The sequence below is a fragment of the Coccomyxa subellipsoidea genome (genome assembly GCF_000258705.1).
Source record: "Coccomyxa subellipsoidea C-169, whole genome shotgun sequence".
Lineage (NCBI taxonomy): Eukaryota > Viridiplantae > Chlorophyta > Trebouxiophyceae > Coccomyxaceae > Coccomyxa > Coccomyxa subellipsoidea.
In genome coordinates, this window is record NW_005178042.1 from 2,710,753 (window position 1) to 2,732,560 (window position 21,808).

The 21,808-nt window shown below is 54.1% G+C and overlaps 6 protein-coding genes across 6 annotated transcripts; 1 reads left to right on the top strand and 5 right to left on the bottom strand.

Annotated features, from left to right (window-relative positions):
* Positions 1 to 2,787: 2,787 nt before the first annotated feature.
* On the bottom strand, positions 2,788 to 4,285 carry COCSUDRAFT_32046 (hypothetical protein; the record flags this gene model as incomplete). Its single annotated transcript, XM_005652056.1, has 4 exons — positions 2,788 to 3,182; positions 3,390 to 3,584; positions 3,824 to 3,957; positions 4,268 to 4,285. Coding segments are annotated over 4 exons (353 nt in total), but the record flags the coding sequence as incomplete, so codon positions are not given.
* Positions 4,286 to 5,199: 914 nt separating this feature from the next.
* COCSUDRAFT_11147 (CheY-like protein) lies at positions 5,200 to 6,836 on the bottom strand (the record flags this gene model as incomplete). The annotated part of the gene is made up of 7 exons (XM_005652057.1): positions 5,200 to 5,357; positions 5,479 to 5,604; positions 5,717 to 5,809; positions 5,937 to 6,077; positions 6,188 to 6,247; positions 6,337 to 6,429; positions 6,599 to 6,836. The coding sequence occupies 7 exons, from the start codon at positions 6,834 to 6,836 to the stop codon at positions 5,200 to 5,202; spliced, it is 909 nt and encodes a 302-aa protein (XP_005652114.1).
* An 832-nt stretch (positions 6,837 to 7,668) lies between these two features.
* On the bottom strand, positions 7,669 to 9,966 carry COCSUDRAFT_52208 (hypothetical protein). The gene is made up of 7 exons (XM_005652058.1): positions 9,866 to 9,966; positions 9,648 to 9,710; positions 9,481 to 9,540; positions 9,276 to 9,359; positions 8,934 to 9,073; positions 8,682 to 8,759; positions 7,669 to 8,566 (listed from the first exon to the last, which is right to left on the bottom strand). The coding sequence occupies exons 1-7, from the start codon at positions 9,959 to 9,961 to the stop codon at positions 8,503 to 8,505; spliced, it is 585 nt and encodes a 194-aa protein (XP_005652115.1). The 5' UTR covers positions 9,962 to 9,966; the 3' UTR covers positions 7,669 to 8,502.
* A 1,362-nt stretch (positions 9,967 to 11,328) lies between these two features.
* On the bottom strand, positions 11,329 to 11,738 carry COCSUDRAFT_55570 (hypothetical protein; the record flags this gene model as incomplete). The annotated part of the gene is made up of 2 exons (XM_005652059.1): positions 11,329 to 11,502; positions 11,688 to 11,738. The coding sequence occupies 2 exons, from the start codon at positions 11,736 to 11,738 to the stop codon at positions 11,329 to 11,331; spliced, it is 225 nt and encodes a 74-aa protein (XP_005652116.1).
* Positions 11,739 to 11,997: 259 nt separating this feature from the next.
* COCSUDRAFT_52209 (glutathione synthetase) lies at positions 11,998 to 15,997 on the bottom strand. The gene is made up of 8 exons (XM_005652060.1): positions 15,759 to 15,997; positions 15,360 to 15,563; positions 15,123 to 15,248; positions 14,611 to 14,850; positions 14,199 to 14,389; positions 13,635 to 13,792; positions 13,037 to 13,244; positions 11,998 to 12,650 (listed from the first exon to the last, which is right to left on the bottom strand). Exons 1-8 carry the CDS (start codon positions 15,885 to 15,887, stop codon positions 12,446 to 12,448), a joined length of 1,461 nt encoding a protein of 486 aa, XP_005652117.1. The 5' UTR covers positions 15,888 to 15,997; the 3' UTR covers positions 11,998 to 12,445.
* Positions 15,998 to 16,065: 68 nt separating this feature from the next.
* Positions 16,066 to 21,533, top strand: COCSUDRAFT_39202 (hypothetical protein; the record flags this gene model as incomplete). The annotated part of the gene is made up of 13 exons (XM_005652061.1): positions 16,066 to 16,173; positions 16,777 to 16,854; positions 16,963 to 17,064; positions 17,297 to 17,761; positions 17,878 to 17,998; positions 18,116 to 18,233; positions 18,481 to 18,636; positions 19,054 to 19,122; positions 19,624 to 19,856; positions 20,120 to 20,279; positions 20,614 to 20,803; positions 21,071 to 21,229; positions 21,459 to 21,533. The coding sequence occupies 13 exons, from the start codon at positions 16,066 to 16,068 to the stop codon at positions 21,531 to 21,533; spliced, it is 2,034 nt and encodes a 677-aa protein (XP_005652118.1).
* Positions 21,534 to 21,808: the final 275 nt, after the last annotated feature.

Genomic DNA, 21,808 nt, shown 5'->3' on the forward strand with positions numbered 1-21,808 from the left:
TCTTTTCCTCTCTCTGATACTCCTGAGGCTGCCGCGCACAATTGCGTGCACGCCCACTTCGAAGAGGCCTCCCAATCGTATTACCAGGTCATTGGTAGAGCTCCTGATTACCATGTCCCAATCATGTTCAGCATACCAAACGGCCAAGTCTTCGAGATAGCAGTCAGAGGAGACTGGCACAGGGCGCGCACCTGTCCTGGCCGCCTGAAAGCAATGTACAGACTGCGTCCGGCGTGCCACCCTCCAGCAGCAGTTGAATCCGGCGCAGCAGTCGTGGCTGCGCCCACTCTCGACCCCATGCATGGCACTGAACGCACTTGCCGCCTCAACTCCCACACGCTTGGCCTCTCAAATAAGAACCTCACCTGGCGCAGTATCGAAAGTCAATCCAGGCATTCATGAAATTGGGAGCCCCCAATAAGTAACTATGCAGTAAGCAACCGGTAAAGAACAAGGCAGCCGCAAGGATCAATCCCCCTATGGCTGTGCTGTACATTTGAGGATTTGTGAGGGAGTGGGATCAGATAAACACACCCGCTCTTTGGGCCTTGAGTGCGTTGTGAGATGGCTCTGGAGTGCGGCAGCTCCTCCATCAAAGGCTGAGCTCACCATCCTGAGCCGGTCCCCCACCCTGATCTGGGAGAAGGCCGCTGGGCTGTCCTCGATGATGTCATTCACCGTAAACTGCACGGCACAGGAGGACACTGAATGAAGGAGGACATTAATTGGTGGCTGCTGCAGTGACTAGCTGTCTCAACAACACAGACAGGGATGACACGTGCCAAAAGACTGAGAACACAAGGGGCACCGACACACACGGGGCGGCGTAAGGGAGAGGGAGCAGGCCGCACCTCCCCAGTCTCAGGATCCGGCGCAAAGGTCAAGCCCAGCCCAGTGAAAGGGGCCTTGTGGAAATCCACTGTGTATCGCGTCCTCTGCGATGCATGGCTGACGGTTCTCCTGTCCACTCCAGCCCTGCAGGAAAGACCTTCGTCAACATTGAGCAGAAGCACCCGTACGAACACATCTATATGTCATCACTTCAACAATCTGGTGAATACTAGTAAAGCAGGAACGGCGGGGGATCTTGCCTTCCCAAAATGAATTGAGATACAGGGCACAATCCCAAAAGTAACGTAATGTCAAGATCAGGGCACGGCACCGGCAAAAAGGTGCTGGCACCTCTTCTAAGTCCGACGATACTAGACTCTTTCAAAAGGCATGGAGTGGGATCTCAAAGGACAGAAGCAGAAGCACAGGGGTAGGCTAGAGAACAATCAATGTGACAATTAAGCCCTTACCAGGACAATGTCAAGGAATCTGTCTGCTGGCTGCTGCAAAATAATTTTTGTCTCCTTTGCAGACGCCGTGGGCGCAGGCTGGCGCCAAAGCCTCCTCTGAGGAGCTCCACTCCCTGCTTAAATTCGAGGGCTGCCAACCCCACCATCTTGCTCCAGCTTGGGCAAAGGCAACGATTCACATGCCCAAATCGGTCGCAGAAAGGGCCATAGAAGACTGGTTCTGCAATCAGAGGCCCTGACTTGGAAACCTCGTTGGGTGCCGGGTGATTATCGGGGTCCGTGAGCGACAGGTGTCTCAAGTCTTGGCGGCCCCCTCGCACCCTGACGCGCCGCAGTACCTGAACAATGAGTTATGTCGAATCCAACGCCACAATCTCCGTTGCAAGAAGCAGCTTTCGGCAGCGCAGGCTTTCTGGCCCCTTGCGTTGACCCGCTAAAGAGGCGCGCGAAGCCAAATCTGGACCCGAAATATCTCCACATGGATCTCCTTGGACAAGCATGCCATCTTTGCATCACTGGCAGTGATGTCTGCCTTAACAGCTTCATCTGGCTTTCACTGCAGGCTTCCTGCTAGTGCTTCTGCTGGCCTTCTCCCAGGCAGGCTATCCTCAGCAAGTGCAAGTGCATGGCGGGGCCCTTAATTGTGTTACTTAACCCTCAATCTTGCTAGATATATCATCACGTCTCATGAGATCACATCCTTGACTAAAGATTGCTGTCGACATTCAGGGACACTCACGGGGCAGTGCACTGCAAAAAATATCGCACGTTACAGTGTGCATCTGATGCACTGCATCGATGAACATGCACCATATAGCATAAGCAGTACTCATCCTTGCTTAGGCAGGATGTTGACATCAATAGAGTGCCAGTGGCATTAACGCCCAATATTGTGTGGGCATGGACACAATCAAGCGATCACTGCACGACACTGCGTCTTGTTTGAGAAGTGGCGCCGTCAACGTTATGCAATCGCATCAGTCACGCAGCAACTCTTCATCTGGCGGTTATCCACTCCATGCAGACGGAATGCAGCAGGACACTGGTCTTCTCACCCAAAACAGACAGCAGAAGTCTGCCACGTCGTGTACCGCATCACATTCCTCATGTGCATATTTAGCTCACAGCGGACACAGCTGGCGCTCTACAGAGAGATGGATAATAAAGACTGCCAGGCAACAACCTCACATCCCAACGGCTCACAAACTGCGCTCTCAACTCCAAAAACTGATTCCATTTCATATTTGACGCTCCAAGGAAGTTGCGCAACATGGATAGTCTTGACATTCTTGTAGATCTCACACCTTAATGCAGCAGTATGTACTGCTGCACAGAAGCACTGATTGTGCAATCAGTGCCGCCGCGGCCTAAAAGATCACCCCTCGTTTGCCACCAACCTGTTGGGTGCTCAGACACACCTAAAATGGCATGAACCAAATCGGGACAACAGGGACAGCATTCCCTTGGGCAGATGTCTGGCCGGCAGGGCTCACCAATTTGGGCCCTGGGATTATGTAGTGTTAGGCTCCTCGTGCCAAAACTCCCGAATGAAAAGAATCGCAAAGCAATCCTCTGATGTGCTTGTGCTCGTGTCTGACCAAATGCAGATGTTTCTCACGGCCCAGTAGAGGTAGTAATGAGACAGCACAATACACCAAATACTCTTTCCTTGCCACACGTCCCCTCAGGACAACCATGTCAGCGTGTTCTTCTCTCACTTCTTACAAAGGGGCCCTGTCCTTTAGCAGGTCATTGCCGGCTTCACCAGGGCTGGGCACGTCAGGCGGCGCGGACCATCAATTCCAGGCGGCTGCTGATGTGTTCATTGTTGATGCACGCCGCTCACGCCACACAGAGTCTTGTGTACAGACTTGTTCACTCCTGCAGACAGTCAAGGTCCTCACGCGTCACACCCCACCCCTCTCAAGACAGCAATGCTTCCAAGCAGTGCAGACACAGCAGTAAAAGTGCCCTGATCTGTAACAGGATTGCCCAATCGACTTCCGTGTAGGCACTCCCTACTATGAAGTGGGATCCCCACATCAAATATAACCCTCGAGACAAGAGAAAGAAGTGTAGAGCGCTCACCCGCAAAAACATATTCAGCAGGTCATCCATATTGCCCTCGCTTTTGACATTGGGCAGACTGGGCTGCCCAAGGCAGCCGTTCTGGGGGCTGCCGGGCGGCAGATGCTGCATCGGCTGCTGCTGCTGCAGGGGCGCCGAAGAGGGCATCTGATGGCAGTAAAGCAGGTTGCTGTCGATGTCAGACATCTCAAATCCCTGCGCACAGCAGATATCAGGGTCGCAGTCAGTGTAAGTTCTGTGGTGCGTCCAGAAAAGCCAGGCTACAGCACATGATGCTGTGAGCCATGCTGGTAGTTAGTCAAATTTCCGCAGATGCTTTGAAACCCCAGGATGCTTCATAGATTGCTGGCCCCTAGAACACGCTGCGATCCTGTTTAAGATTGAACCCAGGGGTACTTAAGAGGTCACATTCCTCTCAAAGGGGGCTGGCTCACCTGCCGGGTTGATTGGCTCACATGGGGTTGATGCTGGTGCGGCAGCATGCCAGACATGCTCCGACCATTCTGCAAGCCCTGCTGGTATTTTGCCGGGCCTCCAAACGCGTCCTGCCCATCCATAAAAGGCAGACCTGCAGACATACAGACCCACACGTAATGCGGAAGACATCAACCCCAGATATATTGTCAAGGTCCCCCACGGACACATCTCCACTCTGGCAGAGCAGCGAGATCCTAGCAGCAATTGTGCAGGTGTTTCAAATATAGATCCTAATATATCACGGCTGGCTGAATCACAGCAAAACACTGCCATGTGCCTCGCACCGTCGCCAAATCCCATGGGCGCCTTTTTGACTGCAAGGTGACCATTCAAATCGAGGCCCTGGGAAACAGCCCGCCTTGAGAAGATAGTGTCATCACTCAGACAGGTGCAGGACGCACCCTGCTGGATGGGCATGCTGAAGGTGCCATTGGGGGCCAACCCTGCCGGCGCCGATGCACCGAGAGAGGTGAGGCCCGCGCTGGTGCCGGGGAGCATGCCGGAGGGCATGCTCATTGATGCTGTGCGCCAAGGCTGGGGCTGCTGCTGCGCCTGCGGCTGCTGCGCGCCCAGAGGCAGCGCAGTTGCGTGCTGCGCCTGCACAGGCGGCTGGTGCTGATGCATGCCTCCCATGAAGTCTGCGCGCCCGTTCATGGCCACCCCCGGCATCATGCCCACGCCCGGCATCATCCCCGGCGGCACCAGTCCCCCCAAGCCCATCTGCAGCCACCAGCAGCCGCAAATTAGGATCTCAATTCATGAGCACGCTGCCAGCTTGGTGAGAACAAGTCTAGGCAATTCTTTGTCTGATCACAGTTTACAGTGCACAGTAGACACTTGGCAAACCAGCCCCCTCTTTTGCCAGGCCCCGTTCCTGACGTTTAGATGCCAAGATCAGCATGGGAACAACTGGTTGCGTGCGCGTTGAGCTGCCAGCTGGCAGAAAAGATTCTAGACGGCCAGAGCTTCCTACTGAGTCGTGAGACGGCCACAGGCGGAAGAATAAACTACCTGCTGCATCTGCATCTGGTGCATGAGCTCCCTGGGAGGGCCAGCCGAGGCCAGGTGGGCCATGCCGGGGGCCATGAGGCCCGGCTGCATGCCGGGCGCCATGGGCATCACACCATGTGCCCCCATCAGGGCCTGGAACGCCGCGTCACCCCCGCCCTTGCCGCCCTTGCCGCGCGCCCCACCCGAGGGGTGCACACCTGACACCCTCTTCAGGTACAGCCGGTATTTCTGCGCAGCCACAAGCCCACCGTATCAATGAACTCCGCCCCACTCCACTGCACTGGCGATTCGTCTCCCTCCTTCTGGGTTGGCCTTCTATCAGTCAAAAATCATAAAAGCAGCGCCTGGGCAATGTTGACATGAGCTCAGCAAAAAGAGGAGAAAAGATGGACAGGTGTGGTACCTGCAAGTGGCTGGCAACATTCTCCCTCGTCAACCCATCCACATTCATCAGATCCAATATCCGTTTTGGAACCGCCTCTGCAAGGAAAACCACAGCCAGCGATGAAGCCCGGAGACACTATGCTGCCCTCATTGCTAGGGAAACTCACACAGGAGCCACAAGACATCACAGCAACAGCTGGGGAGCTTCGGGACGTACTGTCAATGCCCAATTGGTTCACTGCTTGCACAAATTGTTGGTGCATCTCCACCGACCACACCACACGAGCTTTCTTGGCTGACACCCCATCATCGCTGTCCCGCCGCTGCATGTCCCACCAAAGCACTTGTCAGAAGCAGGCACAAAGTGTGCTTGCGATGAACAACATGCAGCCGCAGCAAAATTCATGCTGGAGCATGAGATCATGAAGGACCCCATGATCTGCATCAGAAGGAACCCAAGATCACCTCTTTCCGCTTTTTGTCGCGGGGCTTCCCATCATCCGTCCCCTCCTCATCTGAGATATCTCGTGAGTCCCTCGCCTGTGACACTCAAGCGACTAAGCAACACTTCATCAGGGAGTCACCAGCAGGACCAAATGTCTGCAACCCTGTGTACTGTGAAGCGGAAAGACAGTCGACATTCATAAAAGAACAGAGACAACTACATGGAGGGACCTGCCTGGTCCCGTTTTCTCCTCACAACATGCTGCCAGACGTTCCGCAGCTCCTCAACACGTACAGGTTTGATGAGAAAGTCAACTGCTCCATGTGTTACTCCCCGCAGAACAACATTTGTCTCGCCATTGGAGGACATCACTGCAACATAGAAATGTATTTTCAAACACAGCTTCCAGGATGGACAGGTGCACACATGCAGACTGGCTCATAAAACGAAACATAGGGAAGAGTCGGAGGGGGAAACTTACTGATGACAGGCAGGTCCAATTCCAAGCCGATGTGCTCTAAAAGCTTGAAGCCGTCCATATCTGACCCAACAGAAGGTACTCATCAGTTGATGCAATTCTGCACAGGAGACGCAATAGAGATAAAGTGGAGCAAGATCATGTCCACGCACCTGGCATGTAGACATCTGATAGCACCAGATCAAAATGCACCGATCTGTCTCGCAACTTCTCCAGCGCGGCCTTCCCATTGGGGCAAGTCGTCACTGCAAAAACATACGGACGAAAACCTGTCAGGGCTTTATGGTCTTGAACAGGTCCTACATTGCCAAAACGTACTGCCCAGAGGTGCGTCGACCCATCAACAATGAGTCTGTCGCAGAGGCAGACAAGCAACGGTTCCGATCTTCGCTCAACAAGGTAACGTGGCCAGACCTTGATAGTTGCAGCGGCGCAGCATGTGCTCCACCACTTTAAGGCACAGCGGGTCATCGTCCACGACTAGCACTTTCAGACCCGCGGGAAACATTTCCCACGAGTCTGACCGGGCGAGGTCCTCCCCGGACATCTCGCCGGAATGGGGAAAACCTCTACGACCGCTGCTGAGCGGAGAAGCCGTGTTATTTGCTGAACTATGCACACTCACTGAGGCAGCTCTGGCCTTGAGACCCATCCGGAGTATCCACTCTCATTGCTGCATGCATGTGGGCTGCCCCTCTTCGCTTCACCAATAAACATCTGGCTCTGAACAAACTCCTGCATCCTGCGCCAGAGCTAGGAGCACGTTTGCCTGGCTGCGATCAGGGAAACAACATGGCGTGTGCTCCTCATAGAATGACTTGTGAAGCCAGGGATCAGCTCTCTCTGAAAAGACTGCGTGCTCTCTCTGCTTAGCTGGAACAACTATAACAGATAACTAAGACTCTTTGACGGCCAGACGCCACCACTCAACGCTTGATACTGACAGATTGTCTTGGATAATTCCAGTCACGCATAATTGGGCTTCCAGGGCGTGTTTCAACGTTGCAGGTTCGTGGCAGAGGCACAGGGGTGGACGACCAAGAGCTTTCGCTCTCCATGACTGTATTAGGGTTCAGGGGTTTTTGCGAAGTATACACCAAAGCCAGGGATTTGACAGGTTCTGATATCTGTACCATCAAGATCAAGAAAGGTGAGTGGGTGGAAATCGGGGAGGGATGCGTGCGGGGATAGTCACTTGAATTCTGCCGGCTGCCGGCTGCGCAGCTGCCATATGGCCACTGGCAGTGCCACTTGCAGTGGCTGTCTGTTCTGATTAATCTTGGGGAAAGAAGACAGACAGCCACTGCCGGGGTTCGGATCTGATTGGACCCGGAAGGGCAGGCCTGGGGCCCGCATGGTGATGTACAGTACTTTGACAGTAGTTTCAAGTTGGACGTTTGACTGCATGCATGCATCGGCTGCGCATGCGCAGTGCCAGTGGGTCCCTGAGGCTGTGCTGGACACTGGCAGGCAATGACTCATTTGCAATTTGAAATGGGATTTCAAATTTTCACGGGTCACACGCGCCCTCAGATTGCCACAGCATCAAAATTCCCTTTCACAATGAATATGCACTCACTTGAGCTCAATCCTTGAGGCTCGGCCAAATCTCTTGGAATGAAAGTGGCAAGGCAACTCAAGTTAGGAAGTTGCAGTACTCAGTGCTGAAATTACCAATCCCGGATGCTCATGTTCTGGGCCTGCATGTTCATGTGATCACCATAATCACGATAATAACCTCTCTGTCAACTTCTCCCTCGATCCTCTTCATTTCTTTGTCCAACACCTAATTTACCCACAGCTCTGTTCATGCCCGCGGCTGAAACATATCAGCAGAAACACCCGTGCCAGCCCCAATTGGGAGGCTCGGATGCTTCTGAATCACTTGCCCAATCGATTGAAAAGGATAGTAAAAAAAGAAGGACACATATATTCAAGTTCTGTTCAGGTGGTGTCACAGAAGGGCAGGGTGCAGTACAGCAAAGCAAAAAATTGTCATTTGCAGATCTGTTGTCTTGAACAGCAGTGCACACACAAAGCCAAGTGCAGCTCTCCTCTTGCCGCAAATGGTCAACTCCCTATTGGTACATGCCCAGGGTATCAATGCCTGGCTACTCAGACTCAAATTTGGTGCGCAGTACATGATCCGCCACCTCTTCATCAATCATAAGATGGGTACATACATACACTATAGGCACGGCAACTTTTTTCTCACTTACTGATACAGCCAATGTACAGAAATTATCTGACTGCAAGAGCTGATATCACCTCAACTACCACCGAGAAGCAGGGAACCTGCCTTGGCCATAAAGCCTGTCTCAATACATGTGCCACTGCCGCGACATCTTCTCAACAATGCCACCGCCAGACGAAATGGCAGACCTGTTTCCGCAAAATTGCACCGATTGAGCATAGCTGTCATAATCAACAATCACATTCAGTTGGACAGAAGTGAAACGCTGCTTATGAGGTGCTAGGCCGCAACTCTTAAGCGCACCTGAGGTACTCATATTCCGGAGGGATGCCATACAGCAATGGGATTGCAACGGTCATCTTCAACACTTCATGGACGCCGCTGCACAGCCCAGAACAAAGTCAATATCAATAGCCACCATCTTTTTCCAGGTCAGCAGTAGCTTGAATCCAGAACTTATATGACAGCATAATAAATTCGAAGGTTATGTGCATGAACGCTCATCGGTGGCAGTCTGCTCATGCAGCAGTCTGTGTCATGGGTGGGACCACATGCCTTTTGGTTTCAACATGGTGCAGCATGACGGAGCCGCCTCTGCGCAGCACGGCATCTTCCACCACCTCGGAAAGGCTATTCACCGATCTGCAGAAGCCCAGCAAATGGAGGCGGCGCTTGGGGTCTGCACCATTCGTGGCCTGCCGGTACACATCACACTTCAGACAGTGCTGTGACCGATCAAGGACCTCGATCTGAGCAACAGAATTAAGGTTGTCTTGCAAGCTGGCCACATGATGGCCCAACTAGTGCTTTGCAGCATGCAAGGAAGGCATATGAGGGCTCCAGCCTGGCGTGCCAACTGGCGATGCAGACAAGCAAACAAGATTGAACGCTGCTCACCGCTATCCGGAAGGATGCTCCCACACAAAGTCCCTGCTCCTGCTCCGTTGGAAGGGGCTCCATTGTCAGCATCCTTCGAGGGACCTGCAGATTAACGCTCCTCATACGCATACTGCCAGTACAAGGTTTTCTCACGATGATCGCGATGCCACACCATCACAAGACTCCACTTAAAACAAATAAGGGTTGGTCTCCTGCCCCTTACATGCCAGGATGGTCTGCTGGGCAGCTGCACGAACCCTGTCGCTGTCAAAAATGTGATAACCTGCTGCAGTAGGCAAGAACATTGCAGTACAGTCAGTTCATTCCATCAAAGATGCAGTAGGAAGTCGTTGAGCATTCACTGACAGGACAGCAAGTTCAAAATTGTACCTCCTCGCTCTGATTTGTACTTGAACTCAAGTCATCTTCCCCAAAAAACAAGTTCGCTCTCAACTGCGGGGACAGAGGAAAGTTTGAGACATTAGTACCCATCTGGTTTAAAGAAAATAACCTCGTGTTTAGTAAGGAGCACACTACCAAGGAAGGAGCACAGCTCAAACAACTGCTTCATCCCATCCTTGTCATCCTAATGTTCTTTTTGGCCTGACCTTCGTTGTTGAACGAAGACATCTGCGATGGTGTGACAGATGTCTATCATTTGATTGAGAAGGAAGATTCTTTGTGCATCGCCAGGAAGCAGCCATTGAATGGTACTTCTGTCAAGGGATTTCCGAAGTGTTGAGGAAATGAATGTGCGCTCCAAGACTTCAGATGAAGTAGGAACGGTCACTCTGGTGCACAATCATAAAGCTTGCCTCCGACAGTTTGAACTGGCGTGTGAGCACTACACTAATTCAGCAATTTGTAGGGCCACAAAGAATGGAGGGAAAGGTGACGTTACGTGGCCCGTTACGAGCTATTTTTAGCACTTTAAGTATGCCCCTGAACCAAGGGATTGAATGGTTGAAGACACTGCTGCATGGATCATCGAGTTTCAGGTATCCACACCTTGATGCCAAGAGCTCACCACATTGCATTAGCAAATTTGCGAGAGCTCCGAGCTGCTCCGAGCAGCGGCTGCTCACTGAGTGGCACTGGGTCAGTGTTGTTAACACTGACTCAGAGCCAAGCGATATTGGATGTATGCAACAGATTACACTTCACGTTTGTGTCAGGCATTCTTTATCCCTTGACATTGTGAATCCAAAGAACATAAAGGTAGTCTGATTCATATGATGTCAAAAACCCATGCGTGGAGGGGAGGGCGTCCACCCCCGCTCGAGCAAGCCTTGCAAGGTAGCCAGCAATATAACAAGGCATGAGATCACATTGATTGTCTTGTTTGCATCCAGTCGTCAATCTAGATTCTGCACCCGCATAGTAGGACACCCGCACACTGCAAATCTCTCACTCTTTGGCAGTGGCTTGAAGAGTTTGCATGCATGGAATTGGTGGATGGGCCACCAAAGCTTGCTTGTCTTTGCTTGCACCTCTCAGCCACGATCTTTCGGCATTGCCGCGCTTTCTTCAATGGAGAATCTCCATTGGAGATCCTTGCGCTGGTCATTTCCCTGCAAGATCGAAGCCATAGTTGGTATGGCTGCCAAGGGATTACTGATCAATTTACTGATTGACTAATATCATCACTGATATCATCGATGGCATGACACCGTGATGGGCAAGAAGAACCAGAATCCACGATCCTGTCCAAGGCACTGCGTGCCGGGCTCGAAGGCCTAGGACCACTCCTCACACAATTCCTGAGCACATGCTTGCATGGCGCAATCCTGTGCAGCATGACATTTGGCAAGCCAGCATGCTGCGGAACCTCACCAATATTGGTGCCAGTACCCAGCTCTGCTTGAGACACCTCCACGCCGTATGCAAGTCTGCATGAACAGCGATTTCTCAAGCGCTTAAGAGTCAGCATATTGCAGGCTGCATCTGTGGCTGGAGACCACTGCATTTGCACATTGTCTGGCCAGTGACCAGATAGTGAGTACTGAGATGGTCGTTGGGTGTGATGCAGTAAGGAAAAGTGGCAAGAGAGCTGGGGGACAGCTGCAGGCGTTTACCTGCTGGTACCACTTGCTGGCTGCACGCCAGGCACAGGCGTACTGATCTTCTCCACAGGCACAGCAGCAGAGTGCGTTTCAGGGACGATGTTTGTGCCTCCGTGCAGGGCCTGGTCGGCCTTCACGTCCAGCAAATCGTCGCCCTTGTTCTCAACCTTCTGATCACCAGCCTGTGAGCCACAGCCATGCTTCTATCAGATATATCACCCCTCCGAATTCGCCAGTGTCCGAGGTGATTTTGGAGATCGTCTCGGAGTCTTTGCAAGCATCCATCGCACGAGCCTTCCCCGACTTCAGGCGACGATCGAGGTGGCAAACGAGGTAGGACTCCCAAAGCGAGTTCATCACTCCGTACCTGCCCCGTGGCTGGCAGCTTGTCGGCCTCTGTTCCAACCTTGTCTGTCATGGTGACGTTGATGAGCAACACACTTTGGCAGCCTCACTCCAAATCTGAGGGACGCGGCTCAATACGAAGTGCAGTCTTTCCTGAAGATCACAGAGTCGAAGATGGACACCGAAAAGGCATGCATGCTGCGTCAGGTACATGGAAGCTATTTGGTAATTGGACAGGTGTCGTCTGCCCTCCCTTCGTCCTAAAAGGACAGACTTGAAAGAGGAAGAAATTTCATGCATGTACATTAACATGGAGCAATAAAACCAGCTGTGACTCAGTGAAGCTTTAAAGAGGCCTTTCATGAGCAATCTACCGGCCAGTACCGGCCCAGGGAGCTTGCATGCATGCAATGCTAGCAGGCAGCAACTTCAAATTGTACTGATACTGGTTCTCAACATATTTGGAATAGTCTGCAATACCAACATGCTTATGCACTCAGGACTAGATTAAGAGTCGCTCGAGAAATTGAAGGTCACAATTAGGGTCCCAGGTCCTAGATCCTAGTAGACCTGTTATCAGTTCCCTGACTACCAAAATCAGAGGGCCTACCTCAGGCTGGCCTGGGAAGCCAATTGTGGCAACAGCCTTCCGCAAGCACGGCAACAGGACACGACACAGCCAGACAAATCAAACGCAGAGACAAATCAACCAGTCAGGTTGGGGCTGTCCAGCATGGCAAGAGGACAGGACACAGCGAGACGAATTAATGCACAGACAAGTCAGCCGGTCAGGTAGGGGCTGTCCAGGACGGCAAAGCCGGCAGCGACGCCGCCCTCATCTGAAGTGGCCGCCTTGGTCCGCACCAGGTGCCCCGCCTCCCTGTTGAGGATCACTCTGTCCCCCCTCCGGACAAAGGTCCCATAGATGCCCAGCTCTGATAGCGTGTCCACCTCTATCACCTGGCCCTCCCTCACCAGCGTCGACCTGCTCAATCCCACACCACCTCTTGCTCATTCCTCTACCTTTTTAAGCTTTTTAAAGGTTGGCACACCATGTGGTGCACACCACAGGCACCAGCAAGATAAAAAGCTTGCTTGATTAGCTGGCACAAGGCAGTAGGAATACTTACAAAAGGGTGCTACTCAGGGGCCGTGTCAAAAGAGAGAGCTTGGAAGCTGACTAGGCTTCTTGTTACTGCATGTGATGGCCATGAGAGACACCCTCTGCATCAGCACATGACACCAACAGGCTAACAGGAATGCAATGCAATGCTATGCACGCACTCCGCTGCAGGAAGTGTGAAGTGAATTTATCGTGGGAGTCCAATTGTGGGCAGACTCAGAAATAAATTGGAGCTTTCAGAGGCACGCCTGTTGATGGGCGGCCGAATGCGCTGCATGAGGATGTAGGCGGCCAGACCGGTGCGCTGCTGCAGCCTCTGCACGATCTGGGCCCCATAGAGATTGTTGCCGCCGCCCTCGCGCTGCGGCTTGAGCACGTAGTCATCTGGGCTGGCCTCTGCGCGCGCCAGCACCTCCGCTGTGGCCGCCTCTTCCACATCATCCAGGCTCCACAGGCCTTTTGCGCAGCCACAGTATTGCTGTCAGAGCAGCGGTGTTGAGAGAATTGCCTTGCAAGGCAAGACCTAACTCTGCTCAACGGCGTTTTGGGCGACATATGAATGGCATCCTGGGGTTGCAGTCGCAATGCAGGGCCTCTATTTAGCAATATAAAGTATGCTTGGCTGCACACTATGATATAGGGCCCTGCTTCTGAAGTCACAAATTCAGTACCCAGGGCAGGGTCGTTTATGCATGCGTTGTAATGCTGCCTTCCCATGCCCCACAGCCGAACATCTGCTGTGTCGTGCGCTTCATTTGCCCGGACCCTGAACCTCCAAAAGGCAATCGTTGGGTTATTCATTGGTGTGTATATTCAATCTGAAGGGCTTGAGGCAAGCAGGCGCACCGGCAAAGCAGGCGCGGATGAGGGCAGCTTCCTCGGGGCCGTCCACAAAGCGCTCCACAACGCCCGGCCCTGCCAGATCCTGCTGCACCTTCTTGGCACCTGCCAGCTGGTACGGCACCGACGGGCACTGCGCCGCCCGGCTGCTCTCCAGCATCTCCCTGCACCCAGCACCAAAGTGACTGTTTGAGTCCCTGTGTTCAGATGACGGGAGGTAAGTTTTTACCTGTCATGTCTCTCAAGATTCAATAAGCTGTAGTGCCACTTTGCCTGTCTTTCACACGTCCCTGCTATGCATGCTGTCATTGGGTGCCCCACCTAGATGTCACCTGATTGACAATGAACAGAGGGCGAATACACAAAGAGGGACATCCACAATCTAGGTTGATGCCCCTTGCGCCGCCAAAATGAAACCCCCCTTCCAAGTGCCATTTGAAATAGCAGTGCTGTGCTTCATTCTGGCATGTACCGGTGTTAAGGTGGCGGCGGACACAGCTTTTCACTCTGTACCAAGACTAACTGTGTCTGAAGCCTAGGACAAGAATGCAAGGGAGTGCGGAGTCACACCTGGCCTTCCATTCTAAATCTGTGGGGTAGTCATCGGGTGAGTAACCAGCCCTGAAGTATGCCACAGCCACTTCCGCGTCATCCACCCTGAGCTGGCCGTTTGCATCAAGCGCTCCTCGCTCAGCTATTTGTGCCAGTGTCAAGCGAACAGTACGAATCTTGTGTCGCTCCCAGATCGCCTGCTGCAGCCACTGCACAGCCATAGCCAGCTTCCAGTCAGCGGTGACACGTGCGACTGATGGCTGCTCACAAGTGCTGGACGTGCCAGGAATCTGTCTGGGGCCTCCTGGGGTGCAATGAAAAGCATGCACATCTGTACAAATCTGGCCAACACTTGCACTTAGTGCAACGCATGTGCTTGCCCAAGTGAGAAGACAGCTGTCAAACGTGAATTTGAATATGGACTGTGCACCTGCTGGTCATAGCTGTTGCGCTCGTTGGGCTGCACAACAAAGAGAACCACAGATTCCTCCGCGCCATATTCACTCACGGCAGCACCGATGGCGTCCGCGATCTCTTCCGTCGCATGGTTCTCAGGAAGTCTGCCCAGGTCCACCCCGGGCTGCGCAGAGCGCTCTAATATGTGCCGGTGCATACGGCTGACCAGCGTGCTCAGGCACCCAAAGGACGATGCAATGGTGTTCAGCTCCACCTGGGCAGCACAGCCACAGCATCCTTAGGACCACAGGCATAGCTTGGCTGTAGAATCTATGAATGCCCACAATTCCAAGGCTCCGGTGGGAATGTGGCCCAATCAAGCATTTCAAGATTCAGCACAGACCAAAGTCCAGGACGTACATCCAATTGAGTCTCTGCCTAATCTTGAGCAGATGAGTTCCTGGCTTGAAAATGCTAACAAGCAATTTTTGCAAGGACCCAGCCCTGTGTCATGGGGGAGTACAGGTGCTGCTGGCAAGGACAGACCTGCAGGAGGGTGCTGGATGGCTCATCCAGCATGTAGTCAGAACGGTTGATGGCCAGGACTAGTTCATCAGCTGCGCGGGCATTCCTGATACCTTCTGTATGCCTGTACACCTCCAGCAGCTTTGCCTGCGCATGCATGAGCAAAGATTCATGGCCGCTCCAGATTAGGTGCACCCTTCTTCTGCAGACAGGAGGCTGTGCGTCCATGCATGGCAAGATCAGCAGGAATTCACGCACCGTGAAGTCATCAAACTCTGCTGCAGGCTGCAGGGTTCGCTGCAGGTAATCTCCATCGCGGCTGACGCGGTCAATGAGCTTGTTAAAGACCTGCATGGCTGCGCGGGCCTTCTGGAAGCTGTCCCTCGGGAAGGGGACTGGCACGACTGAGATGGGTGCGTGCGTGAGGGCGTAGGGGCGTTGCTCGTCCCCCAGACCCACGAGCTGTGCATAAAGCCACAAGTCAAGTTGTTTCAGCATCGGTAGCTGACTATGTACTATGTACTAGCGACAAATACCTGCCTTGAAGCCAAATGAAGGCACTGCTGCTAATGCGGCAAAGATATAGCAATTCAAAATTATGTAGAGCATCTAACAATTTATTGGATGTAAGCCTTATTTCATAAGGCCGACCCGCACCAGTCCATGGAGACTAGCCCAGATGATGGCGTCATCAGCAAGGGCTTGTGACGATGCTAATCCCTGGCCCTCTGATCTCCTCATCTCATCTACTGCTGCTTCTGAATCTGAGTGCTTTGCCTGGGACATCACTCTCAAATGACGTAAGGTGTTGGCACCTCTGAGGGATCTGCAAGTCACACAGCGACTGTGTTGACGATTGGAGGCAGGGCTCAAATGGGCCTCTAATCGGAGCTGTTTGATCATCTCACCACCTTCCCTACACCTCCATTCGTGCGATTGCTTCTGATCTAAGAGAATTCCTCCGATGCCGCACGTGCGACTGCTCGGCGGAGGATGGTGGCCTAACTTGGCGGGTTTCCCGTTCAAACTCGTTCTCGCCAAGTGGGACAAATTCGGCACGGTCAACCCTGAGGTGCATTCTTGGAATTCACTTCGAAAAGTGTCGTGTGATTCTTCCGTTCCGTGCAAATATTCCATGTATGCGAGTTGCGGACTCCACCTGCAAAACAAGCGTTCAGGGTCTCCAAGAGCCCTTCCACTTGTTGGGGCAGGAGCTAGCCCTGGGGGATGCTGACCAACGCCATCAAGATTGGCAAAGCTGCAGTGGGATTGCCCGTCACAATGGAATTTCCGGAAGATTACATGCAGTTCAGGGGGCCGGAATCTGCCCAACCAGCTGAACAATCTTTGCAGGTGACCATGGATGGATGTTCAACAAAATAACAAGCCTGTTTTGCATTGGCTTCAGCTCACTAAAAGGTCTGTGTTAACTCAAATCTTCTAAGAACTCAGTTGCTCTGTACAGGCAATCTTAAGGCAACGGGATGCTGAACTTGAAGAACGGGGGAGGCTGCTGTACAGAACAAAGGTACATGGCATGTCTACTGCAAGACAACATTCCGCTGATACCAATCTAGCACATCTTGTATGCACTCTCAATCTGCATTGAAGCTCGACTTAGTCTACAGAAGTCTTCTATTGTCTCCGCCCAGTTGAGAGCAACCTGGTGCAACAGGCAGCCATCGAGCAGCTGCAGCAGGAGCTGGCAGCCAGCAGGGAGGAGCAGGAGCTCATCAAAGCAGAGGCACGGCAGGTGAGCACACCCAACCTGCGCACAGAGCCCTGCAGTACCCTTCCATGCTTTTCTCCTTCCCTTGGGAGGCATGGCTTGGCGATGCTGACAAGTGGGGTGTTAACTCAGGCATACGAGGACCAGGTGGCCCTGGTGCGAATGGCGCAGTCCCAGGTGGAGGCATGCGAGGATGAGCTGGCAGCGCGCAATGCAGAAATCGATGCCCTGCAGGTGCGCGCAGCTGCCCTCGAACAAGCCCCTGGTGCAACAGCAACTAGTGACACAAAGGCCGCGCTGTGCTGGCATTGTTTGCAGGTCACACTGGCACTGGTGACAGAGGCGTTACCTGTTGCATTGTCCATCGGTCCAAAGCAACTGGTAACACAAACTCCGCAATGTGCTGCCAATATAATAGATCACACTGGCACTTGTGACAGAGGTTTTGTTGATCACTGCATAACAGGAAAGGATAGCGCAGCTGGAAGACGCCAGGGACGGCGCTGAGGCAAGGGCGGCCGCAGCGGTGCAGGAGGGCCGCCAGAAGCTGGCGGAGGTGCAATCAGAGACCGGCGCCGCACGCGCAGAGGCCACCATTGCGGCCGCGCGCATGCGGCAGGAGTGCGAGGAAACCATCGTCGCCGCCCGGGCTGCGGCCGACGCTCAGGCCGCACGCGCGGCCGACAACGCACAGTCAGCCGCCGCCGAGTGCCGGCGGGAGGCCGAGGCAGCGGCCGCCGCCGCCCATGCCGACTGCATGCAGGCGCGGCGTGAGGCGGAGGCCGCCCGGGCCGAGACGGCCGCGGCGCGGTCGGCCGACGCGGCGGCCATCGCCACGCTGCAGGCTCGGCTGGAAGAGCGGGGGGCCGAGCTGGCCGGCGCGCAGGCTCTGGCAGAGCAGGCAGCTGCGCGGGCCGAGGCGGCTGCGCAGGTGGCGTCCTGTGTCTGCTATACCACTGCTTTGCATTGTGGGAACAGCATGCAAAGCGTCAATGTGTGAGTGCCCATAGCATAAAAGGTGTCTGAGAGTTCTGCTGGTGTCTTCAGGAGCGGGAAAGGAACAAAGAGCAGGTGGCGGAGCTGAGCGCCAAAATTGTTCAACTCCAGGAGCAGACCAGCCGATCTGAGCAGGCGCGGCAGGCCAGCACCAGTGCTTCCGCTGCCGCAGGTGCTCCCCTGTCCAAGCTGTGTTTCATTCAACCTTGTCTTGTACTCGTGCAAAGAGCAGAGCATGCACTAAAACTGAAGAAAGGCAGATGTGAGAAGAAAAAGTGGTGCATTGCAGCTGCGGCCGAGGCCCTGGAGCGAGGCAACCTGGCGAGGGACTATGAGAAGCGGCTGCAGCGCATGGAGCAGGAATGCGCTCACCGGATCAGGGCTGCCGAGCGCAAGATGGCCAAAGGGTGAGCGCTCCAATACCCGACATGATTCTGTACAAGCATAGTGCAAGAGGTCCGTGTTACTACAGGTTGACAGCTATTGCCAATATGCCATTTTATCCAAATCCCTCTGAGATCCTCAGATCCTCAGGTTGTTTGCTTTGTCTTGTATTCCATATATCAAGTTTGCATGGCATCCATTGTAGCATAATGGAGCACCGTAGGCTGACTGCAGGCGGTTGACAATATGCTAACAAATGGCACATTGCAGGTTGGAGGAGGCGCACCAAGAGGCGGCGAGGCAGGCGGGCGAGGTGGCGGGTGAGTGGCGGCTGCGGCTGGCGCAAGCTGAGGAGGCCCACCGTGGTCTGCAGGCTGACCTGGCCGCCCAGCTGGACACCCTGCAGCAACAGCTTCATGCCCAGCAGTGAGCTCACCCTGTCATTGTTGAATATGGACTCTGGTGTATACGAGAGCATTAGGACGGCACCCCTGATACATGCTGGACCGACGCTTGCCCCAGGCACCGGAGCGCTGTGATGCGCAGCTATGAGCTCACACCGCCCAAAACCCATTGTATCGAAACCACTCAGACACCTGGGAATGATAAATTGCTGGGACAACATCGTTTGGGGAATGTTGCACGCGAAATTCTTCGGCACTCATTGACACAGGCGCTGCTTGGAGAGTGGTACAAAGAATAGTCTTCAAGAACAGTCCTAAGCTACAGCTGCTGTGCCCCACAATTGCTCATCAGAGCCGATGGGTTGCGATGAGGGCATTGCTCGTCGGAGTGTGTGTGAGTCACACACTAGAGTGACGGTGGAATGTTTGGCGGCTGCAGGGGGTGGGAGGCGCGGCTGGGGGAGGCGGGCAGCAAGTGGGCTGCGGAGAAGGAGGCGGCTGAGCGGCGGTGGGAGGACGCGCGCGCGACGGCCGGCGCGGCGTGGCAGGCGGCGCTCGACCGCGCGCAGGCATACGGCGCAGAGCAGCTCGCGGCCGCGCAGCGCCGCTGGGACCAGGCACGGCACCTCTCTCTCTCTGGGCCACCTTCTTTTATCAAACTCTAAGAGCTGTCTGTGGTGGCGGGATAGTCGAGGCCCACCGCAACACAATGCATAGCTTTTTCTGTCCCAGATTGATTGCTTCAAGGCTTGAAGTTCCTGGAACAGTGCACCTCGGGAAATCAACCTTCTGCGAGAAACACTTACTATGAGTTGTAAGGCTTCTTTAAGACTCAGAATCCTAGAAATCAGGATACAGTACTTGGGGCTGTCGTAAGCAAATCGCTTTGAGTCTAACAGGCTGGAAGAGTGAATGGCGGGCCAAGGGGAGTAGAACTCCATACTTGCACTTATACTATTCTCCTCTATCTTGTTGCCCCATACTATTCTACTCCCTTGGTAAGGCTCAGGGTGAAATGTTCTGTAACCCAGGAGCGGGCGAGCTTGGAGGCGCAGGCGGCGAAGGCGCTGGCGCAGGCGGAGCTGGATGCTGGCAGGAAGGAGGCGCGATGGAGGGAACGCTGCACGGTTGCCGAGGCTGGTGCCAACGAGACGCGCGCCGACATGGAGAGGCGGCTGGCGGCCCTCGCGCACAAGCTGGCCGCCGCCGCCAAGAAGGACGAGAAGCGCAAGCGCGCCAAAGGTGCTGTCATGTTATTTAGGTTGATCGAGACCCCCTGGTGCACACCAGCATGAAGGGAGAATATGGGGAGGCCGTGGCGGTGCTGTATGGTTGTCCAAGGAAATGGGTTGGTGAGGAGCGCTCAAGAGCCCTTTAAAACATGTCAGGGAATCATTGACGTGCACCTGTCAACTGCACAGACCAGCTCAGTTGATGTCCTGCCAAGATTTGCATGCGTGAAGGGATGTTTATCGACTTACTGACATGCGCTGGCCGCGCTGCAGGCGAGGCGGCGGCCGCGGTGGCGCAGGCGCGCAGGGCGGAGGCGGCTGCGTTGGCGCGGGCTGGGGAGTTGGAGTGCGCGCTGCGGGAGGCGGCCGCCATGTTCAAGGCCGAGCTGGCTGTCAAGGCCGCCGAGATGGACGCCCTGCATGCCGAGCTCGGGTGACACTTCCCAACACCCTCAGGGGGACGCTGCAATGGATCTGCCGGATTTAGAATGTTATGAAGGGTTTGCTGGGTGCAGACATGTATTCCTCTGGACCCTAATGCCTCAGATGACCTCAGACATGAAGTGGCTCTGAGGTGCATCATGCTCTGATGCAGCCCTGCTCTTGACATGGACAATGCACGGGAGTCAAATGTTTGAGTTTTGCAAGTCTAACATCTGTTGCAGGAAGGTATGCACCAAACAGCCGGCACTGCTGCTGCTGTTCTGCTGGCCACACTTCTGAAAGTAGGAGATGGACAATAATTGAGCCTTGTGCGGCCCGTGCAGGAGGCTGAAGGAGCAGCAGGCACGCACGCTGCAGGGAGTCAGCCAGAGGACCTGCTCCTGCTGCTCCAAGGCTGCAGGGCCCCTGGAGGCCGTGCCCAAGCCCCTGCGCAGCCCAGTCAAGATGTGGATCTCGGCCGCCGTCGATGACAGCGAGGTGACTAACCCCATGCACCCTGCCGACCCCGAACTTGTGCGCTGTTCACTGGAATTCATGCTTGAAATTTCTGCGCCTCAGTATTGCCTCTCCAGCTCCATCCTGCTGGAGAGGTCTCCCTTCACCTACTTACCTTACCTCCTCCAAGATGTGAAGGGCTCATCAGATGTGGTCCCACCTAGAGGGATGTCACAACCCATATCTGGGCAGCAAGGCACTTTCCTGCAGGAAAGACAGCAGAAAAGGGCAGAAAGCAATATCCTTGCAGACATGTGGCGAGCGCAATACTGATGCTGTCTGCAGACGGAAGAGGTGGAGATTTATGGGCGGGACAGGAGCCCTGCGCACAGGAGGGCGGCGGCTGATGGGGCTGCTGGGATGGACAGCCCCTGGATAGAGCGCGAGCTGCAGACGCTGCGAGCCATGTGCGAGAGCAACCGGCGGGACCAGGATCAGGAGCAGGTAGGTAAAATTCACAGGACCCTGAGGCCAGTCTGACCTCTAGTTGCGGCATCCTATCAAATGCACAAATCTGACCTGGCTCAGTCTCAGCGGCACGCAGGCTGGTTCAGTGATTGACCACTGGGTTCCCTAGCACAGACGTGGTGCCGGCTGAACAGTGTGTTGTAATCCACCTTTTGTACCAGATCAGGAATTCAAGGGGCTGAGATCAAGAGGGTGTGGTTTGCAGGATCGGAGCAGGAAGCATTGGGGGCCGACAAATCAGAAGCGTTTGCCGGTTCACCGCCAGCCAACCATCACATGAGCAGCTTGCATCACACGTACTGCACCAGACAGAATTGAACCTTGGCACTCAGCATTGAAATTCCTCTGTTGAAAACTTTGAAAAGGGAAGCTGACAGAAGGCATTGCGTTGAGGTTTGACAAAATGTGTAGAAGTGTCTTGACTGAGCTTTCTTACAACCATCTGTACACCAAAAAACTTCCATACAGGGCTACTACATGTTTATTCTCCCTTCAGGAAAAACGGAGTCTGAAAGCAATTGGCAGTGCATCAATGTATGCCTCAGCTTGTAAGTT